Raw genomic sequence first — 21,491 nt, 5'->3', positions numbered from 1 at the left:
ATTTTCTCCCCCTTGGTCCAGGAACTCCCTACCTATGTCCGTGACACCACCCACGCCCTCCACCTCCTCCAGAACTTCCAATTCCCCGGTCCCCAACACCTCATCTTTACCATGACATCCAGTCCCTCTACACCTGCATTCCCCATGCAGATGGCCTAAAGGCCCTCCGCTTCTTCCTGTCCCGCAGGCCCGACCAGTCCCCCTCCACTGACACCCTCATCCGCTTAGCCGAACTCGTCCTCACCCTCAACAAATTCTCTTTCAATTCCTCCCACTTCCTACAGACAAAGGGGGTGGCCATGGGTACCCGCATGGGCCCAAGCTACGCCTGCCTCCTTGTAGGTTACGTGGAACAATCCCTCTTCCGTACCTACACCGGCCCTAAACCCCACCTCTTCCTCCGTTACATTGATGACTGTATCGGCGCCGCCTCGTGCTCCCACGAGGAGCTCGAACAGTTCATCCACTTCACCAACACCTTCCACCCCAACCTTAAGTTTACCTGGACCATCTCTAATACCTCTCTCCCCTTCCTGGACCTCTCTGTCTCCATATCGGGCAACCACCTAGAAACCTATATTCATTTCAAGCCCACCGACTCCCACAGCTACCTAGAATACTCCTCCTCCCACCCACCTTCCTGCAAAAATGCTATCCCCTATTCCCAATTCCTTCGCCTCCGCCGCGTCTGCTCCCAGGACGAGGCATTCCACTCCCGTACATCTCAGTTGTCCTCGTTTTTCAAGGACCGTAACTTCGCCCCCTCAGTGGTCGAGAACGCCCTCAACCGTGTCTCCCACATCTCCCGCAACTCATCCCTCACACCCCGTCCACGCAATAAGAACCAAAAAAGAATCCCCCTCGTCCTCACGTACCACCCCACCAACCTCCGGATCCAACGCATCATCCTCCGACACTTCCGCCATCTGCAATCCGACCCCACCACCAAAGACATCTTTCCCTCCCCACCCTTATCTGCTTTCCGGAGGGACCACTCTCTCCGTGACTCCCTTGTCCGCTCCACACTCCCCTCCAGCCCCACCACACCTGGCACTTTTCCCTGCAACCGCAGGAAGTGCTACACCTGCCCCCATACCTCCTGCCTCACCCCCATCCCAGGCCCCAAGAAGACTTTCCACATCAAGCAGATGTTCACCTGCACATCTGCCAATGTGGTATACTGCATCCGCTGTACCCGGTGTGGCTTCCTCTACATCGGGGAAACCAAGCGGAGGCTCGGGGACCGCTTTGCAGAACACCTACGCTCGGTTCGCAATAAACAACTGCACCTCCCAGTCGCGAACCATTTCAACTCCCCCTCCCATTCCTCAGACGACATGTCGATCCTGGGCCTCCTGCAGTGCCACAACGATGCCACCCGAAGGTTGCAGGAACAGCAACTCATATTCCGCTTGGGAACGCTGCAGCCCAATGGTATCAATGTGGATTTCACAAGCTTCAAAATCTCCCCTCCCCCTACCGCATCCCAAAACCAGTCCAGCTCGTCCCCGCCTCCCTAACCTGTTCTTCCTCCCACCTATCCCCTCCTCCCACCTCAAGCCGCACCCCCATCTCCTACCGACTAACCTCATCCCGCCCCCTTGACCTGTCCGTCCTCCCTGGACTGACCTATCCCCTCCCTAACTCCCCACCTACACTCACCTTTACTGGCTCCATCCCCGCCTCTTCGACCTGTTTGTTTTCTCTCCTCTATCCATCTTCTATCCGCCTCCCACTCTCTCCCTATTTATTTCAGAACCCCCTTCCCCTCCCCCTTTTCTGATGAAGGGTCTAGGCCCGAAACGTCAGCCTTTCTGCTCCTATGATGCTGCTTGGCCTGCTGTGTTCATCCAGCCCTGCACCTTGTTGTCTCGGATTCTCCAGCATCTGCAGTTCCTACTATCTCTAATGGCTAGAACACATTGACTTCTATTTGTGAGATATTTCAGTGTGTGAATTGGCTGATATATTTTATTTCAGGTATCCGTGAGGCTCCGAGACCATCAGCGGCATTGCATTCAACTGGAATCAACCTCACAGCCTAGCATACTGCCCCCTCCTCAAACTCTATCATTACCATCAAGCCAAAAGCTCTGGTTCAGTGCAGAGTGCAACAGGCAATGCCCGCAGCAGAACCAGGCATACATAAAAATGAAGTGTCAACTTGCCAAAGTTACAAAACAGGACTACTCGCATGCCAAAAAGCATTAGCGACAAATGATAAACGGAGCTAAGTGAACCCACAACAACAGATCAGATCCAAGCTCTGCAGTCCTGCCATGTCCAGTCATAGTGGTGGACAGATAAAAGAACTAAATGTAGGTTTGACAAAATCCACAGCCTCAGTGTTAGGGGAGCCCAGCACATCAGCGCAAAATATCAGGCTGAAGTATTTGCATCTATATTTAGCCAGAAGCGCCAAGTGGATGATCCATCTCAGCCTCTTCCAATGGTCACCAGCATCACAGATACCAGCCTTCAGCCTGTGAGATCAAGAAACAGTTGGAGGCACTGAATATCTTAATAGTCATTTGAGGGATGCGGTCATCACTGACTGGCCAGCAGTTATTGATTGTCCCTAGCTGCCCCTGAGAAGGTGGTGGTGAGCTGCCTTCCCGAACCACTGCTGTTACATGCTGTAGGTTGACCCACAATGCCCTTGGGGAGGGAATTCCAGGATTTTGACCCAGTAACAGTGAAGGAGCAGTCATATATTTCCAAGTCAGGATAGTGAGTGACTCGGAGGGGAACTTGGTTGTGTTCCTATGTATTTGCTGCCTTTGTCTTTCAAGATGGAATGTTCGTGGCGATGGAAGTTGCTGTCTCAAGACCTTTGGTGAATTTCTGCGGTGAACTAAAACTTGCCGCTCTCCTTGCTTAGCTGTTCCAGTAAAGTTACAACACTGGCATCTATATGACAACATGGAAAATTACCAAGGTATGTACATAAAAAGCAGGACCAATCCAACCTGATCAGTTCCCACCCCATTAGTCCACTCTTGATCATCAGTAGAGTGATGAAAGATGTCAACAGTGCCGTCAAGCAGCACCTGCTCAGCAATACCCTGCTCAGTGACGCCCAGTTTGAGTTCCGCCAGAACCACTCAGCTCCTGACCTCATTACAGCCTTGGTTCAAACATGGACAAAAGAGCTGAATCCCAGAGGTGAGGTGAGAGTGACAGCCCTCGACATCAAGGCTGCATTTGACCAAGTGTGGCATCAAGGAGCCCTAGCAAAACTGGAGTCAATGGGAATAAGGGGGAAACCTCTGTATTGGTTGGAGTCGTGCCTGGTACTTAGGAAGATGGGTTGGGGTTGTTGGATATCAGTCATCTCAGCTCCAGGACATCACTGGAGGAGTTCCTTAGGGTAGTGTCCTAAGACCCAACCATCTTCGGATGCTTCGTCAATGACGTTCCCTCCATCATAAGGTCAGAATTGGAGATATTCGCTGATGATTGCACAATATTCAGCACCATTTGCAACTCCTCATATACTGAAGGACTCCATGTTCAATTTGCAACAAGTTCTGAAAAATATCCAGATAATATCGTGACAAGTGGCAAATAACATTCTCACCACACAAATGCAAGGCAATGACCATCTCCAACTAAAGAAACTTTAACCATCACCCTGAGAAACTTCATAAGGCGCAACATGAAGCATGCAGGTTTTTGGCCCTCACGCTCTCAGATCCAGACAGGCAGATACAAAACAAAACAAACAGGGCACAATATACAGTAGAAAAGGAAGAACAGCGAAATGCAGATTGGAGTACTTTCCATGTCCTTGATTTGAGGATCAGATTTTTAACCTGACACCATGATAGGTTGGTTGATTTCCAGGACTGTCACCAGTAAATTGGAAACTATTTTTACATCCTCATTTTCCAGACGTTTCTTTCCAGTCGCTGTGGTCACCAAGCTTCTTTTCTTGAGAACAAGACAGCGAGACTTCTTCAGCCTGTTTCACTTCCTACAGTCAAAACTCCATCTCCTCTGCTTCTGCCATACAAAAGGTTGCTCAAAATAGCTGCTTGTTTGTCTATTCTCTCTGAAGGCAATGTTTCACCTCCAACGTGTGAAAATACCCATGATGGGCAAAAACAGGTTGGAGATGAGGATCCTGGTTGGGCATTAACTACTTTCATTTCCTTTGAATAAAATGTTAATTTCAGCTTGGCACCTCTTATCTAATCCAGATTGTTTTTATAAAACTTTGCCAGCCAGGTGAAGTGATACCTAGGGCCAGTTTTAATCAATGTCTTTGTCCCCCTTTTAAAACCGTCTATGAAGGTCCCAGGTATTAAAGATCAAAATTCAGGATCAATAGTCCATTTTTATATCATTGTGAGCTAGAACAGAGGGAGGCCATTTGGCCCATCATGCCTCTACTAGCTCTCCAAATTTAATTCTCCTGCCTCCTCTCTTAGCCCTACATCTACTTCTTTTCAGATACCAGTCTAATTCACCTTCGAACGTCTTGAACATGCCCTGTCCACACTTAACAGTAGTGCACTCCAGAACTTAACCACTTACTGAATGAAGTATCAGTTTTGCGTCTTTTGAAATTGATTTTCAAACTGTGCCCTCTCATTCACAAGCAGATCACTTAGTTCCAAGAATCCACTCTCATTCCCCTCACAAGAGTGTCTCGGTAATGAAATATGGGCTCTCAACTTGATTGCAGGGAAAATCATATCACCATTTGCACAAAGGAACAGGGAGTCATTCATGTCAAATACTGAGTGTGAATTTGTTTTTTAAATGGTGGTTTTTATTCTTTGATGGAACATGGGCATCACCAATAAGGCCAGCATCTATGGCCCATCTTTCATGGTCCTTGAACTGAGTGGCTTGTTGGGATCATTTCAGGGGGCAGTTAAGAGCCAACCAGGTTGCTGTGGGTCTGGAGTCACATGTAGGCCAGATCAGGCAAGGATGGCAAATATCCTTCCCTGAAGGACATTAGTGAACCAGGCAGCAGCTGTATGGGAAGGCTCAGCTGGGACTATCCGTTCAGTAGTTCTGGATGAAGATGATAGGTGATAATTAGCAGAAGGTTTCCTTGCCCATGTTTGATCTGGTGCCATGAGACTTCATGATGTTCAGTCAACATTGAGGACTCTTAGGACCATTCCGTCCCAACTGCTGCTGAGACATGACATGCCCAAGGATGGTGTTGGAGGAATCTCAAATATTGACCAGAACATATGATTTGTTGAGCAGTGTTGGACTGCTAGTTGATGAGCCTGTGGGATGGCTCGCAAACCTTTCGACAAGTCCAGACACGTTAAAAAGGACTATGGTATGCTGACTGCATTAGTTGGGCCCTTTTTTGGTGTTCAGCTTTATAATTAGATTTTTCTGTCGTGGTTTGCTACAACTGAATGGTTTGCTGGACCATTTCAGAGGGCAGTTAAACGTCAAACTCATTGCTGTGGGTCTGGAGTCTCGTGTAGACCAGACTGGGTAAGGACAGCAGATTTCCTCCTCTACAGGACTTCATTGAACCATTTGGGATTTTACAAGAGAATGCTGACAGTTTCAAGGCCACCCACATCACCAGGGTGTGACCAGGGTGATAATCAAATTATTGACAGACAGTGAGCAGTATTTGTTTCCCCGAGTGTATTTAACAACTGGAACTGGTTATAAGAACAAAGAACAAAGAAAATTACAGCACAGGAACAGACCCTTCAGCCCTCCAAGCCTGCGCCGATCCAGATCCTTTATCTAAACCTGTCACCTACTTTCTAAGGATCCGTATCCCTCTGCTCCCTGCCCATTCATGTATCTGTCTAGATACATCTTAAATGATGCTATCGTGCCCGCCTCTACCACGTCCGCTGGCAACGCATTCCAGGCATCCACCACCCTCTGCTATCCACCCTGTCTATAGCTCTCATGATTTTGTAGACCTCAGTCAGGTCCCCCCTCAACCTCCGTCTTTCTAATGTAAATAATCCTAATCTACTCCACCTCTCTTCATAGCTAGCACCCTCCATACCAGGCAACATCCTGGTGAATCTCCTCTGCACTCTCTCCAAAGCATCCACATCCTTTTGGTAATGTGGCGACCAGAACTGTATGCAGTATTCCAAATGTGGTTGAACCAAAGTCCTATACAACTGTAACATGACCTGCCAACTCTTGTACTCAATACCCCGTCCGATGAATGAAAGCATGCCATATGCCTTCTTGACCACTCTATCGACCTGCGTTGCTACCTTCAGGGTACAATGGACCTGAACACCCAGATCTCTCTGTGCATCAATTTGACCCAGGGCTAATCCATTTACCGCATAGTTCGCTCTTGAATTGGATCTTCCAAAATGCATCACCTCACATTTATCAAGAGCAATAGCTGAGGTAAGGACAGTGAACCCAAAAAGGCACTGGATGCTCCAGTGGAAGAGCCAGTCAAATTAAACAGACTGATGAGGTAATTATCTGACCCTTCAAGTAAGTCAGTCTTGTGAATCTGAACTAGACCAATGAACATGACTGGGCAGGGAGATAGCTCTGGTCTTTCCACAAGATCACTGCTTCCTCATTCAACTGTTTCATTTTGATTGGCTTTTCTTAACAAGCCAGTCATTTCTATGTGACCCCTTGCTGAGGCCTTGTAAGATGTGGTTAAGAAGCTAAAATCTGGGCCAGAGAAAAAAAAATACTGCTGAACTGGCTACTGTGCACTGACAGCACAGCATACAACCAGGAAGACCCAGACTTCCAAGATTATGAGGGGCATGGACAGGGTGGATAGAAAGCAGCTGTTCCCCCTTAGTCAAAGGGTCAAGGACAAGGGGCCACATTTTTGAAGTGAAAAGCAGGAGGCCTCCTGCAGTGCCACAACGATGCCACCCGAAGGTTGCAGGAACAGCAACTCATATTCCGCTTGGGAACCCTGCAGCCCAATGGTATCAATGTGGATTTCACAAGCTTCAAAATCTCCATTCCCCCTACCGCATCCCAAAACCAGTCCAGCTCGTCCCCGCCTCCCTAACCTGTTCTTCCTCCCACCTCAAGCCGCACCGCCATTTCCTACCGACTAACCTCATCCTGCCCCCTTGACCTGTCTGTCCTCCGTGGACTGACCAATCCCCTCCCTAACTCCCCACCTACACTCACCTTTACTGGCCCCATTCCCACCTCTTCGACCTGTTTGTTTCCTCTCCACCTATCCTCTCCTCTATCCATCTTCTATCCGCCTCCCCCTCTCTCCCTATTTATTTCAGAACCCCCTTCCCCTCCCTCTTTTCTGATGGAGGGTCTCGGCCCGAAACGTCAGCCTTTCTGCTCCTCGGCCTGCTGTGTTCAGCCAGTCCTGCACCTTGTTCTAGCCATTAGCTGAGATTTGAGATTTGGACAGCACAGTGAACTCATCTATCTTCAAAATAGTGACTTTTAGTGGTCTTTTCATATTGTGAGGGCAGATGGAACCTCCTTTTAATGTCTTGTGCAAAAGTCAGCACCTTTAGCAATCCAGCACTCCCTTTGCCCTGCACGGGAATTCCCGCCTGCAATTGGTGCTCAACGCGGGGGTTGAAAGTACAAACTCCGTGGCTCAAATAGCAGCACGGCACGGAGCCAGGGATGACTGTGAAAGAAATGCTGTGTCCCTGCTACACCTGAAGGTTGGTACCAGTTGAGAAGGAAACAGTGGAATTGGAATAACGACTGGTCACGTATACCTTCAGGTAGAGCTGCGGACCAGAGCAGAAGCAGCTAGTGGCCAGGTTTGAATCGCAGTGAGCGACAGCGGGGCACAGAGGCTGTACCCAGAGATCAGTGTAGTTCACTAGGGAGGAAGCAAATGTGTTGGAAACAGGGGGGAAACCAGCCACTGCAAATACTGACACTTCCTACTTTCTCTCTCTGTGTATCAACTCACAACCTGGTCATGTGACCACCCGCGGCAGGGCCGGGTCATGTGATTAGCGGTCACATGATCGGAGTCTAGGCACTGCGCTGAGTGGGAGCGACTCCCCGCTCTGCACAAGCTGATAGCGCAGCATCTACTGGGTGCAGTATAGGGGTAATGCCCGGCGCAGGGGACTGGGTACCGGAACGGGCATGGGTGGGGGCGACACTGCTCTCCAGAGCCGCCTTCTCTTCCTCGGATTCTCGAGGAGCAGGAGCTGTGTCTCCGTGGGGTACAGTGCACGGTTCCAGCCCGTGCTCCAACCTCCCGGTCTGTGCCATCCCAGGGACTTGGGCAATGAACCTACACTGACATTCCCAGTGGGCTGCTGAGGGCCTGCCCGCTGCCCCTTCATAAACTCACCCCAGAACTGGCGGAGGCCATTCGGCCCAGCTTTTGAGTGGGAGTTCTGCTGGTTGTCGTGGCAGTGAACTCTTTTGAGCTGCGGGATATCTGTGGATCCAGGAGAGAAAAACAAAGGGGTATGTAACTCGCTAGTTTTAAAAAAAAAGCTCTGTTGGTTTCTCTCACACAGATGGTTTGGCTCGGGTTGTTAGCCGTGCTGTTGGAAGTCTTTCTTACCGAATCTGCTCCAGCCAAGGATGAGATCACTTACCTCCCAGGACTGGTCAAGCAACCCAGCTTTAGACAGTACTCCGGATACCTGAATGCATCTGAAAACATACACCTCCATTACTGGTTAGTGATTTAGCTTCACTTTTTAGCTGCGAGTGACTTTGCTGAGCTACCTCACGTTTTTGTATTCACTTCCTCTTTCACCAGCGTGCAGCGGCTGCCCTGTTTACAGGCTGCCCTGTAGCAATGTCAGGACCTCCATATAGATAAAGCAAATATCTGTCCCTTAGAAGCAGAGACAGGAGAAGTTACCATGGGGAATGAAGAATCGACAAACATTGAACAAATATTCTGTCTGTCTGTCTATGTTAGAGGATACAATTTACATACCAGTAATGGAGGGTAAACTAGGTGAGTGAGGAAACTGGTGATTAATACCAGCAGGTGAAATCTGAGAGTCTAAAATCTGGTAAGTTCCCAGGACCTGATGATCTACGTTCTAAGAGACAGCTACAGAGATATGGGATACTGGCTGTGATTTTACAAAATTCCATAGATTTTTGTCATGGTCCCATTGGATTGGAAGTTTGTAAATGTAGTACTACTATTCAAAAAGGAGGGAGAGAGAAGACTGGGAACTGCAGGCCAGATAGCTACCCATCAGTTGTCGGATAAATAATCATAGTTATACAGCATGGAAACAGATCCTTCAGTCCAATTTGTCTGCGCCGACCAGATATCCAAAACTGATCTAGTCCCATTTGCCAGTATTTGGCCCACTTCCCTCTTGAACCCTTCCTATTCATGTATCCATCCAGATGCCTTTTTAAATGTTGTTTTTGTACCAGCCTCCACCACTTCCTCCTGCAGCTCATTCCGTACATGCACCACCTTCTGCGTGGAAAATGTTGTCCCTTGGGTCCCTTTTATATCTTTCCCCTCTCACCTTAAATGTATGCCCTCTAGTTCTGGACTCCCTTACCCTGGAATAAAGACCTCGGCTATTTACCCTATCCATGCCCCTCATGAGAATCCAGTTTTTATGGAAATCTGATCAATACATTTAGATTATCATAACATGATCAGACAAGGCAGTATAGATTTTGCTTTGAAAAAGGAATTGTTTGATAGATTTGTTACTGTTAGATGTGTACACGTGACTCCTACCAGTATTTCTGCTCCTTGTTTCTTAGAACATAGAACATTACAGCGCAGTACAGGCCCTTCGGCCCTCGATGTTGCGCCGACCTGTGAAACCAATCTGAAGCCCATCTAACCTAAACTATTCCATTATCATCCATATGTTTATCCAATGACCATTTAAATGCCCTTAAAGTGGGCGAGTCTACTATTTTTGCAGGCAGAGCATTCCACGCCTAAACTACTCTGAGTAAAGAACCAACCTCTGACATCTGTCCTATATCTATCACCCCTCAATTTAAAGCTATGTCCCCTCATGCTAGCCATCACCATCCGAGGAAAAAGGCTCCCACTGTCCACCCTATCTAATCCTGTGATCATCTTGTATGTCTCTATCAAGTCACCTCTTAACCTTCTTCTCTCTAACGAAAACAGCCTCAAGACCCTCAGCCTTTCCTCATAAGACCTTCCCTCCATACCACGCAACATCCTGGTAAATCTCCTCTGCACCCATTCCAATGCTTCCACATCCTTCCTATAATGTGGTGACCAGAACTGTACGCAATACTCCAAGTGTAGCCGCACCAGAGTTTTGTACAGCTGCAACATGACCTCATGGCTCCGAAACTCAATCCCTCTACCAATAAAACCTAACATACTGTACGCCTTCTTAACAATGCTATCAACCTGGGTGGCAACTTTCAGTGATCTATGCACGTGGACACCGAGATCTTTCTGCTCATCCACACTACCAAGAATCTTATCATTAGCCCAGTACTCTGTATTCCTGTTACTCCTTCCAAAGTGAATCTCCTCACACTTTTCCGCATTAAACTCCATTTGCCACCTCTCAGCCCAGCTCTGCAGCTTATCTATGTCCCTCTGTAACCTGCAACATCCTTCCGCACTATCCACAACTCCACCGACTTTGGTGTCATCCGCAAATTTACTAACCCATCCTTCTACACCCTCATCCAAGTCATTTATAAAAATGACAAACAGCAGTGGTCCCAAAACGGATCCTTGAGGTACACCGCTAGTAACTGACCTCCAGGATGAACATTTCCCATCAACCACCACCCTCTGTCTTCTTACAGCTAGCCAATTTCTGATCCAAACCGCTAAATCACCCTCAATCCCATGCCTCCGTATTTTCTGCAATAGCCTACCATGGGGAACCTTATCAAACGCTTTACTGAAATCCAAATACACCACATCAACCGCTTTACCCTCATCCACCTGTTTGGTCACCTTCTCGAAGAACTCAATAAGGTTTGTGAGGCACGACCTACCCTTCACAAAACCGTGTTGACTATCCCTAATCAAATTATTCCTTTTTAGATGATTATAAATCCTATCTCTTATAATCCTTTCCAACACTTTACCCACAATCGAAGTAAGGCTCACTGGTCTATAATTACCAGGGTTGTCTCTACTCCCCTTCTTGAACAAGGGGACAATATTTGCTAGTCTCCAGTCTTCTGGCACTATTCCTGAAGACAATGACGACATAAAGATCAAAGCCAAAGGCTCTGCAATCTCCTCTCTAGCTTCCCAGAGAATCCTAGGATAAATCCCATCCGGCTCAGGGGACTTATCTATTTTCACACGTTCCAGAATTGCTAACACCTCCTCCTTATGAACCTCAATCCTGTCTAGTCTAATAGACTGTATCTCAGTATTCTCCTCGACTACATGGTCTTTTTCCTGTGTGAATACTGACGAAAAATATTCATTTAGCACCTCTCCTATCTCTTCGGACTCCACGCACAACTTCCCACTACTGTCCTTGACCGGCCCTAATCTGACTCTAGTCATTCTTTTATTCCTGACATACCTATAGAAAGCTTTAGGGTTTTCCTTGATCCTACCTGCTAAAGACTTCTCATGTCCCCTCCTGGCTCTTCTTAGCTCTCTCTTTAGGTCCTTCCTGGCTAACTTGTAACTCTCAAGCGCCCTAACTGAGCCTTCACGCCTCATCTCTACATAAGCCTCCTTCTTCCTCTTGACAAGAGATTCAACTTCTTTAGTAAACCACGGTTCCCTCGCTCGACCACTTTCTCCCTGCCTGACAGGTACATACTTCTCAAGGACACGCAGTAGCTGTTCCTTGAACAAGCTCCACATTTCAATTGTGCCCAGCCCCTGCAGTTTCCTTCTCCATCCTATGCATCCTAAATCTTGCCTCATCGCCTCATAATTGCCTTTCCCCCAGCTATAACTCTTGCCCTGCGGTATATACCGATCCCTTTCCATCGCTAAAGTAAACGTAACCGAATTGTGGTCACTATCACCAAAGTGCTCACCTACCTCCAAATCTAACACCTGGCCTGGTTCATTACCCAGTACCAAATCCAATGTGGCCTCGCCTCTTGTTGGCCTATCTACATACTGTGTCAGGAAACCCTCCTGCACACATTGGACAAAAACTGACCCATCTGAAGTACTCGAACTATAGCGTTTCCAGTCAATATTTGGAAAGTTAAAGTCCCCCATAACAACTACCCTGTTACTTTCGCTCCTATCCAGAATCATCTTTGCAATCTTTTCCTCTACATCTCTGGAACTTTTCGGAGGCCTATAGAAAACTCCCAACAGGGTGACCTCTCCTTTCCTGGTTCTAACCTTGTTTCTTAGCTCCAGTTGATCCAACATATTATTTTTCTGAAATCAAATCCTTCCTTTCCGCTATCTTTATCCCATCCTTTATTGAGGGTAAGCTCACTTTTTCACTATTTTGCATATCCCTTATAAAAGTGAACTAATCTGAAACATCCACTTCCCAATCTAGATCACTGAGCAACCACATCTTTGTAATGACGTTGATCAAACCCATTTGTTTCTGTCTGTGCCATTAATTGCTATTAATAGTGTATCTTTTATACTTTCAGATATAATACCTTTAGCTTTTAACACTTTTCTATTTTATCCCAGTATCACCTTAGTCACAGATAACCTGATATATTTGGTAAACTATCTGGGTCGGAGGCTTTGACCTCTCGGGAAAGGCTGACTAGGCTGGGGCTATTTTCCCTGGAGTGTCAGAGGCTGAAGGATGGCCTTGTAGAGAATTGTAAAATCATGAGGGGCATGGATAGGGTAAATAGACATGGTCTTTTTCCTAGGGTGGGGGAAGTCCAAATCTAGAAGACGTAGATTTAAGGCAAGAGGGGAAAGATTTAAAAGGGACCTAAAGGGGCAACTTTTTCACACATAGGCTAGTGTCTGTATGGAATGAGCTGCCAGAGGAAGTGGTGGAGACAGGTACAATTACAACATTTAAATGGCATCTGGATGGATTTATGAATAGGCAGGGTTTAGAGGGATATGGGCCAAATGCTGACAAATGGGACTAGATTGATTTAGGATATCAGGTCGGCACTGATGATTTGGACTGAAGGGTATGTTTCCATGCTGTACATTTCTATGACTCTATCCCTTCTTGACCACATCTGCTTATTTATTTCATCCATTTGGAGATGCTAGAGCCTTGTTATTTCTCATCCTGCTTTCGACGTTAACCTATTTAAATCCTCCCTGTCTCCCACCTCAACTCCATGTGTAAAGCCGTGCCCATAGCATGGGCTGTTGGATTTGCTGGGACACTGCTCCCAGTTCGGTTTAAATGTAGCTCATTACAGGGGAATGACTCACTCTTTTCCTGGTACTGCTGTCAGTGGCTCATGAATTGAACATTTTGTCTCTCCCACCAGTTCCTCGGCCTGTTTCTTTTAACTTTCTAATCTATTTATCCCTACGTCCATTTGTGATTTGGTCAGGTAACAACCCAGACATTACCCTGGTGCTCAGTGCTTTAATCTGAACTCTTCCTCCTGAAGAAGTCTTTGCAGAACCTAATTCCTGGGGGTACAAATGTCAGTTTCTACGTTTTGGCAGGGGAGCGGTGGAGGCTGACAAGTAGAAACCTCAGCCGCCCTCCACACACCACCCACTCCTAGTTCTTCTCTCATGTGGGGGAATGGCCTTAAGCCTGGAACTGGGTAGGCAACGTAACATTCGGAATTGCTGGTTACAGATCTCTGTACTCTAGCTTTTTATTTTTCTTCTTTCATGCAACGTGTACGTCACTGACTGGGCCAGGATTTATTGAGGAACTTGCTCTGCTCTTTCAGTGTGGAGTGAACAATCAGCCACATTACTATTGGCCTAGAGTCACGTGTAGGCCCAGATCAGGAAAGGAAGGCAGCTTTACTTCCCTAAAAGGGTGCTAGTGAACCAGATGAGCTTTTACAACGATCATCGATTCATGATGACCTGTTATTGAGGCTAGTTTTCACTGGCAGATTCTTTTCTTTATTAACTGAAACTAAAGTCACCATCTGCTGTGGTGGGATTTGAAACTGCGTGCCTAGAACATTAGCCTAGGCCTCTGGATTATTAGCCACGTGACACTATAAGTATGTCACCACTTCACCTTCTGTGCTTCTGTCTTCTGCTGTTACACCAGCACCATCCCTCACCTCTTTCTCCGCTGTATTGATGACTGCATTGGTGTGGCTTCATGCTCCTGCTCCAGCAGTTAATCAAATTCGCCAACGTCTTCCACCCTGCTCTCAAATTCACCAGGACTATTTCTGACACCTCCCTCCCCTTCCTGGACCTCTCCGTCTCTATCTCCAGAAACTGACTCACCCCACCAACATCCATTTCAAACTCACTGACTCCCACGACTACCTTGACTACACCTCCTCTCAGCCGCCCTCCTCCAAAAAAATGCTATCTGATACTCCCAATTCCTCCACTTCCGCCGCATCTGCTCCCAGGATAAGGCGTTTCACTCCACGAGATCCCAGATAGCCTCCTCCTTTAGGGACTGTAATTTCCCCTCCTCAGTTAGTAAGGATGCCCTCAACTACATCTCCCTCATTTCCTGTGTTTCTGCCCTCAAACCCTCTCCCCCAACAACAATAAGGATGGAGTCCCCTTAGTCCTCACATACCACCTCACCAAACTGCAAACGCAACGCATCATCCTCCGACATTTCTGCCACCTACAATCAGACCCCGCCACCAAAAAGATATTTCCCTCCCTACCCCTGTCCGCCTTCCCCAGGAACCGTTCACTCCATAACTTGCTCAGCAGATCTACACTCCTCACCAATTTCTCCCCCACACCCGGTACCTTTCCCCGCAACCGCAGGAGGTGCAACATCTGCCCCTTCATCTCCCCTCTCACCTCCACCCAAGGCCCAAAGCAATCCTTCCAAATCCGTCAGAGATTCACCTGCACCTCATCCAACCTGATCTATTGCATCCGTTGCTCCTGATGTGGTCTCCTCTATATCCGGGAGACCGAACGCAGACTTGGGGACCAGTTTGTGGAACGTCTGCGCTCTGCACGCAACAACCAACCCGACCTTCTGGTTGCCGTCCATTTTAATCCCCCCTCCCACTCCACAACATGTCCGTCCTTGGCCTCCACTGTCAGAGTGAGGCTAAACATAAACTTGAGGAACAACACCTGATATTTCACCATTGGGCTGTAAGGTCCCAAGGCCTTAACAATGACTTCACCAGCATTAACCCATGTCCAGCCCTACCCTTCCTGACATGACCTAACTTGTCCATCTTCCTACTCGCCTATCTGCTCAACCCTTCCAATGGACCCATCACAATAACCTTCTACCTGCATCCACCTATTACCATCTCTCCTACCCTTCCCCCAGCCCCTCCCTCTATTTATTTCTGGGCCCCCCTCCCCATTCCCAGTCCTGATGAAGGGTTTCAGCCTGAAACATTGACTTACCTGCTCCTTGGATGCTGTGTTTCTCCAGCCTCACACCTATAGACTTTGGCCTCCAGCTTGTGCAGTCCTTATTGCCTCCAACTCCGAGCTAACATTTGTGATGTAGATACTTCCTGCTGAAGTTGTTGTTCAGGATTACAGTACTGTCCATAAATTCCCCTGATCTGCTATTACAGGACAGGAGCTATACTGCCATCCCCAACTAACCTTAGTCGTTTAAGGTTTATTAATGTCATAAGCTTTGTTATTTGAAAAAATACAATGGTATCCTCATTGTAAAAATATAAAGTACTCAATCTAACTTTAATTTGGAAGGATTTCTAGGTAAAATTCCATTTAACTTGCCTTGCTCTCTCACTTGATTCGGGTCCTGCTCCACTACTCACCCACTCCTGGGCTCGGCCTTTTTATTTGCCCCAGCCCATTGCCGTGTGTACCATGCTGCAGTCAGCAAAGTCTCTTTGTGCTGAATATTTACCGGCCCTTGTCCTGCAGGTTTGTGGAGTCTCAGGGCCATCCTGAAAGTGATCCTGTTGTACTGTGGCTGAACGGAGGACCTGGCTGCAGCTCCTTGGATGGGCTTCTAAATGAACATGGGCCCTTCTTGGTAAGCAATAAGGAATTTGGTGGTGGCGGGGTTTGGCCGGGCCAATGGAAGATTTGATGGATTTGCGAAGAGTTTGGGATCCTGCTGAGAAATATGTGGAATGAGTTGATCAGGTAGGTGTTTGCCCTGAATGAGCTTGTGTGGTTCAATGGATTTCCCTCGTGTGCTGAGCTGGTTAGCTCTGGCAAATTTCCAATTTGTCTCCATATTGCAAGGTCAGGGAAGTTTGGTGCATGGGGTTAATGGGGTAAGCATCAGCTGGGTTCCTGCTGCTGACTTGGCGAAACTCCAGAACAATCATGGAACCCAACCAGAGGATCAGAGATTGATTCCAGAGGTGAAGGATCTGTTTTATGAAGAGATTGTTGGGCCTATCCTCTCTGAAGTTTAGAAGAATGAGAGGCAATCTCATTGAGGTATGGAAGATCATAAAGGGGGTTGACAAAGTTGACATAGGTTGTTTCCCCATTTGAGGCAATCTAGAATGAGAGGTAGTAGTTTTAAGGTAAGGGGTAGGTAGCAGATTTAAAACTAAGATGAGAAATGACTTTCCTCCAGAGGTCGTAAATCTGTGGAATTCACTAGCCCAGTGAGCGGTGGATGCTGGGACTTGATTGGATTTGATTTATTATTGTCACGTGCTGAGATACAGTGAAAAGTATTGTTTTTCATGCTACCCAGACAAATCCTGCCTTCTATAAGAACATCAGGGTAATAGAACAGAATGCAGAATATAGTGTTACAGCTACAGAGAAGGTATAGAGAAAGATCAACTCCAGTATCTGAGAGGTCTGTTCAATAAATCTGATAATTGTGGGGGAGAAGCTGTTCTTGATTCTGCCGGTATGTGTTTTCAAACTTTCTGCCTGATGGGAGAGAGTATAACCAGGGTGGGAGCGGTCTTTGATTATGTTGACTGCTTTCCTCGGCAGCACAAAGTAAGACATCGCGTAACTGAGGAGGAGATCATTCATTAATTATTAATGCATTGAAGGGTAATGGAGAGTTGGCAGGAAAGTGAAGTTGAAGCAGAAATGATCAACCATGATCATATTAAATGGCAGAGCAAGCTCAAGGGGCTGAATGGCCTACTCCTACATAATGGTCTGATGTAATTGCGATGTTGTCCGTGATGAACAACCTCTGAGAAACATTACTTCAGTGAGGATCGAGAGGAGGTCAGAGCCTATTGAACTGTATCAGTGGGTGCGCTGGAATGGCTTAGGGTGGTTTTCAAGCAACACCAACCTGTGCAAAGTCCCAAATACAAAAGAAAGAGCGTGTATTTAAATAAGAAACAGGAGCAGGAGTAGAGCACTTGGGCCGGGCCCTTGCTTGCTGCATTACTCAACACAACTGTAGCTAATCGTTTGATCTGTCTCTGCTCCTCTTTCTTTATTGGCTGAGAGATCAGAAATTCTTCATCTTGGATGTACTGAACCATGGAGATCTGCAGTCCCCAAAGATTCACAACCCTTTGAGTGATGAAACTTTTTTTTCATGTGTATGTCCTTAATGATTGACCCCTGAAACAGATTTGAAATGTATAGCGGAGCAGGCACAGTTCCCAGAAGTCACCACAATCTCGCCATGGTCCTATCATTGACAGTTACCTGTCGGTGTGTCTATCTGGATTCTCAGATTGGGAGTCGGAGACAGCTCACGGTTCAGAATAGACTTTGGAGGTGACACGTATGGCATCATTGCTACAGCGTCATGGAAATCTTCAGTCCCACTCATCCATGCCAACCAGTCTTCCTAAACTGAACTAGTCCCATTTGCATGCGTTTGGCCCATATCTGTCTAAACCTATTCAGGTACCGATCCAAATGTCTTTTAAATGTTGTAATTGTACTCGCCTCCACTGTCACCTCTGGCAGCTTGTCCTATACATGCACAACGCCTCTGTGTGAAAAAGTTGCCCGTAGATCTGTTTTAAATCTTTCTTCTCTCACCTTAAACCTATGCAGTCTAGTTTTGTATTCCCCTAATACACAGGAAAATATTGTGTGTATTCGCTCTCTATCCATGCCCCTCATGATTTTATAAACCTCTATAAGGTCACCCCTCAGCCTCCGACACTCCAGTGAGAAAAGTTCTAGCCTATCCGGCCTGTCCTTATAACTCCAACCTTCCAGCCTCAGTAACATCCTCGTAAATGTTTTTTGCTCCCTTTCCAGTTCAACAACACTCTCTTCCTATAACAGGGCGACCAAAATTGTATGCTATACTCCAATTGCCTTACCAATATCTTGGCTTAAATCAGATGTACTGTTTCAGGATGATTTCTTGAACTCAATTAAGTCTGTGCACCACCCACCCCAACGCCCCCACCTCTCCTTGCAGTCGCCTGGTAAACATCCAATGAGAGGACAGAAAATCCTTACGGTAGCTTACAGCAGTATGGACTGCACCTGAACTGGTGCCAATGTCCCCAATACAGTCATATCACACAGCATGGAAACAGACCCTTCAGTCCAACCAGTTTATGCTGACCGTAATCCCGAACTAAACTAGTGCTACCTGCCTGCTCCTGGCCCATATCCCTCCAAACCTTTCCTATTCATGTACTTATCCAAATGTCTTAACTGTGCCCATGTTCACCACTTCTTCCTTAGGAAGTTCATTCTACATGCAAATCACCCTCTGCGTGGAAAAATAAAGTTGCCCCTCATGTCTTTTTTAAACCTCTCACCTCTCACTTTAAAATTGTGCCCCCTAGTCTTGAAATCTCCCATCCTAGGGAAAAGGTAACTACCATTAACTCTATCTATACGTCTCACTGTTTTATAAACTTGTATCAGGTCGCTTCTCAATCTCCTGCACGCCAGTGAAAAAAGTCCCCAGTCCATCAGCCTTTCTTTATAACTCAAACCTTCCAAATCCAGCAACATCCAGGTAATTCTCTTCTGAAACCTTAATAATATCCCACATCTTTGGACTGTCAACAAACCTGACCCCAAAAATACTACTCTTAAAATGCTGCAGATGCTGGTTTTTAAAAAGGAAAGTGCTGAAAGTCTTTCAGCATTACAGAAAATTGGGTAAGTGGCCATTACAGAAACTTGGGTAACTCGGGGACAGAAATGGTTGTTGGAAGTTCTGGGATTTAGATGCGTTTTAAAAAAATAGGGAGGGTGGTAAAAGAGGCAGGGGAGTGGCATTGCTAGTCAGGACTAGTATAGCAGCTACTGAAAGGCAGTTTGAGAATGATATGTCTACAGAGTCAGTTTGGATTGAGGTCAGGAACAAGAAAGGAGCAGTCACTTTGGGGGTTTTTTACAGACCCCCTAATAGTTGCTGAGAAGTGGAGGAGCGGATTGGGAGGCAGATACTGGAAAGGTGCAGAAGTCACAGTGTTGTAGTCATGGGTGACTTCAACTTTCCAAATATTGATTGGAAACATTTTAGTTGTAATAGTTTAGATGGAGCGGATTTTGTACAGTGCATTCAGGAAGGATTCCTGACACAGTACATAGATAGACCAACATGAGGAGAGGCCACTTTGGATTTGGTGCTTGGCAATGAACTGGGCCAAGTGTTAGACCTGTTGGTAGAGCATTTTGGCGGTAGCGATCATAACTCTTACTTTTACAATAGTCATGGAAAAGAATACGTACATACAGCAGGGTAAGATTTATAATTGGAGGAAGGGTAATTATAATTCTGTTAGGCAAGAACTGGGTAACATAAAATGGAACAGATGCTGTCAGGGAAGAGCACTATTGAAATGTGGAGATTGCTTAAGGAATGCATACTGCGTCTGCTCGATATGTTTGTCCCTAGCAGGCAGGGAAGATGCGGTTGAGTGAGGGAGCCTTGGTTCTCGAGAGGTCGAACGACTGGTTAAGAGGAAGAAGGATGTTTATGTAAGGTTTAGGAAACAAGGATTGGAAAAGGCTATAGAGGGATACAAGTTAGCCAGGAAGGAGCGGAAGAAAGGGCTTAGGAGAGCTATTGGGGGCATGAGAAAACCTTGGCAGATAGGATCAAGGAAAACCCTAAGGCTTTTGACACATACATGAAGAATAAGAGAATGACCAGAGAAAGGGTAGGGCTGATCAAGGATCGTAAAGGGAATTTGTGCACGGAGCCTAAAGAGATAGGACAGGTCCTTAACGAACACTTTTCTCGGTATTCACAACTGAGAGGGACCTAGTTGTAGAGGAGGACAGTGTGAAACAGGCTGGAAAGCTAGAGGAGGTGGATGTACTAGGAACTTTGAGGAACTTGAAAATTGATAAGTCCCCTGGGCCTGATGGGATTTATCCAAGGATTCTGTGGAAAGCGAGGGAAGAGATCGCAGGGCCTTTGGCAATGATCTTTTCATCCTCACTGTACACGGGTATAGTGCCGGAAGATTGGAGAGAGGCAAACGTCATTCCCTTGTTCAAAAAAGGGAATAGGGATAACCCCTGAAGTTACAGGCCAACTAGTCTTATGTCAGTGGTGGGCAAATTATTGGAAAGGGCTCTGAGAGATAGGATTTATGATCGCTTGGATAGGCACAGTTTGATTCATGATAGTCAGCATGGATTTGTGAGGGGTAGATCATGCCTGAAACCTTATTGAATTCTTTGAAGAGGTGACCAAACATGTGGATGAAGGTAGAGCAGTGGATGTGGTATACATGGATTTAAGTAAGGTGTTTGATAAGGTTCCCCCATGGTAGGCTCGTGCAGAAAGTAAGGAGGCATGGGATCGGGGGAAATGTGGCAAATTGGATTCAGAATTGGCTGACCCTTAGAAGACAAAGGGTGGTAGTGGACGGAAAATATTCAACATGGTGCTCAGTTACGAGTGGTGTACCACAAGGATCTGTTCTGGGTCCTCCTCTATTTGTGATTTTTGTAAATGATTTGGATGAAGGAGTGGAAGGGTGGATTAGTAAGTTCGCGGACAATACAAAGGTGGGTTGCGTTGTGGATAGTGCGGAGGTCTGTTCTAGGTTACAAAGTGACAGTGATAGGTTGCAGTGCTGGGCTAAGAAGTGGCAGATGGAGTTTAACCCTGAAAAGTGTGAGATGATTCATTTTGGAAGGACAAACTTGAAAGCAGAATACAGGGTTAACGGAAAGATTCTTGGCAGTGTGGAGGAGCAGAGGGATCTTGGGGTTCATGTCCACAGTTCCCTGAAAGCTGCCACCCAGGTGGATAGAGTTGTTAAGAAGGCGTATGGTGTGTTAGCTTTCATTAATAGAGGGATTGAGTTCAAGAGCTGTGAAGTTTTTCTCCAGCTATACAAAACCCTGGTTCGGCCACATCTGGAGTATTGTGTCCAGTTCTGGTCGCCTCATTACAGGAAAGATGTGGAAGCGCTGGAAAAGGTGCAGAGGAGATTTACCAGGATAATAGGAACTGCCGATGCTGGAGAATCTGAGATAACAAGGTGTGGAGCTGGATGAACACAGCAGGCCAAGCAGCATCAGAGGAGCAGGAAAGCTGATGTTTTGGGTCTAGACCCTTCTTCAAAAA

At 46.7% G+C, this 21,491-nt stretch overlaps 1 protein-coding gene across 1 annotated transcript in view; it reads left to right on the top strand.

Annotated features, from left to right (window-relative positions):
• Positions 1–7,949: 7,949 nt before the first annotated feature.
• Positions 7,950–21,491, top strand: part of LOC125485436 (lysosomal protective protein-like) — a 58,571-nt gene continuing 45,029 nt past the window's right edge. Inside the window, exons 1-3 of the mRNA XM_048608193.1 lie at positions 7,950–8,041; positions 8,463–8,626; positions 15,905–16,016. Of these exons, the coding sequence (XP_048464150.1) occupies positions 8,463–8,626; positions 15,905–16,016 (276 nt within the window). The 5' untranslated portion in view covers positions 7,950–8,041. The remainder of the gene's footprint in view (positions 8,042–8,462; positions 8,627–15,904; positions 16,017–21,491) is intronic.

Source organism: Rhincodon typus, chromosome 19 (genome assembly GCF_021869965.1).
Source record: "Rhincodon typus isolate 14 chromosome 19, sRhiTyp1.1, whole genome shotgun sequence".
In the NCBI taxonomy this organism is placed as follows: domain Eukaryota; kingdom Metazoa; phylum Chordata; class Chondrichthyes; order Orectolobiformes; family Rhincodontidae; genus Rhincodon; species Rhincodon typus.
Note: the sequence above shows the minus strand (reverse complement) of the source record. Positions and strands in the feature narration are given on the sequence as shown.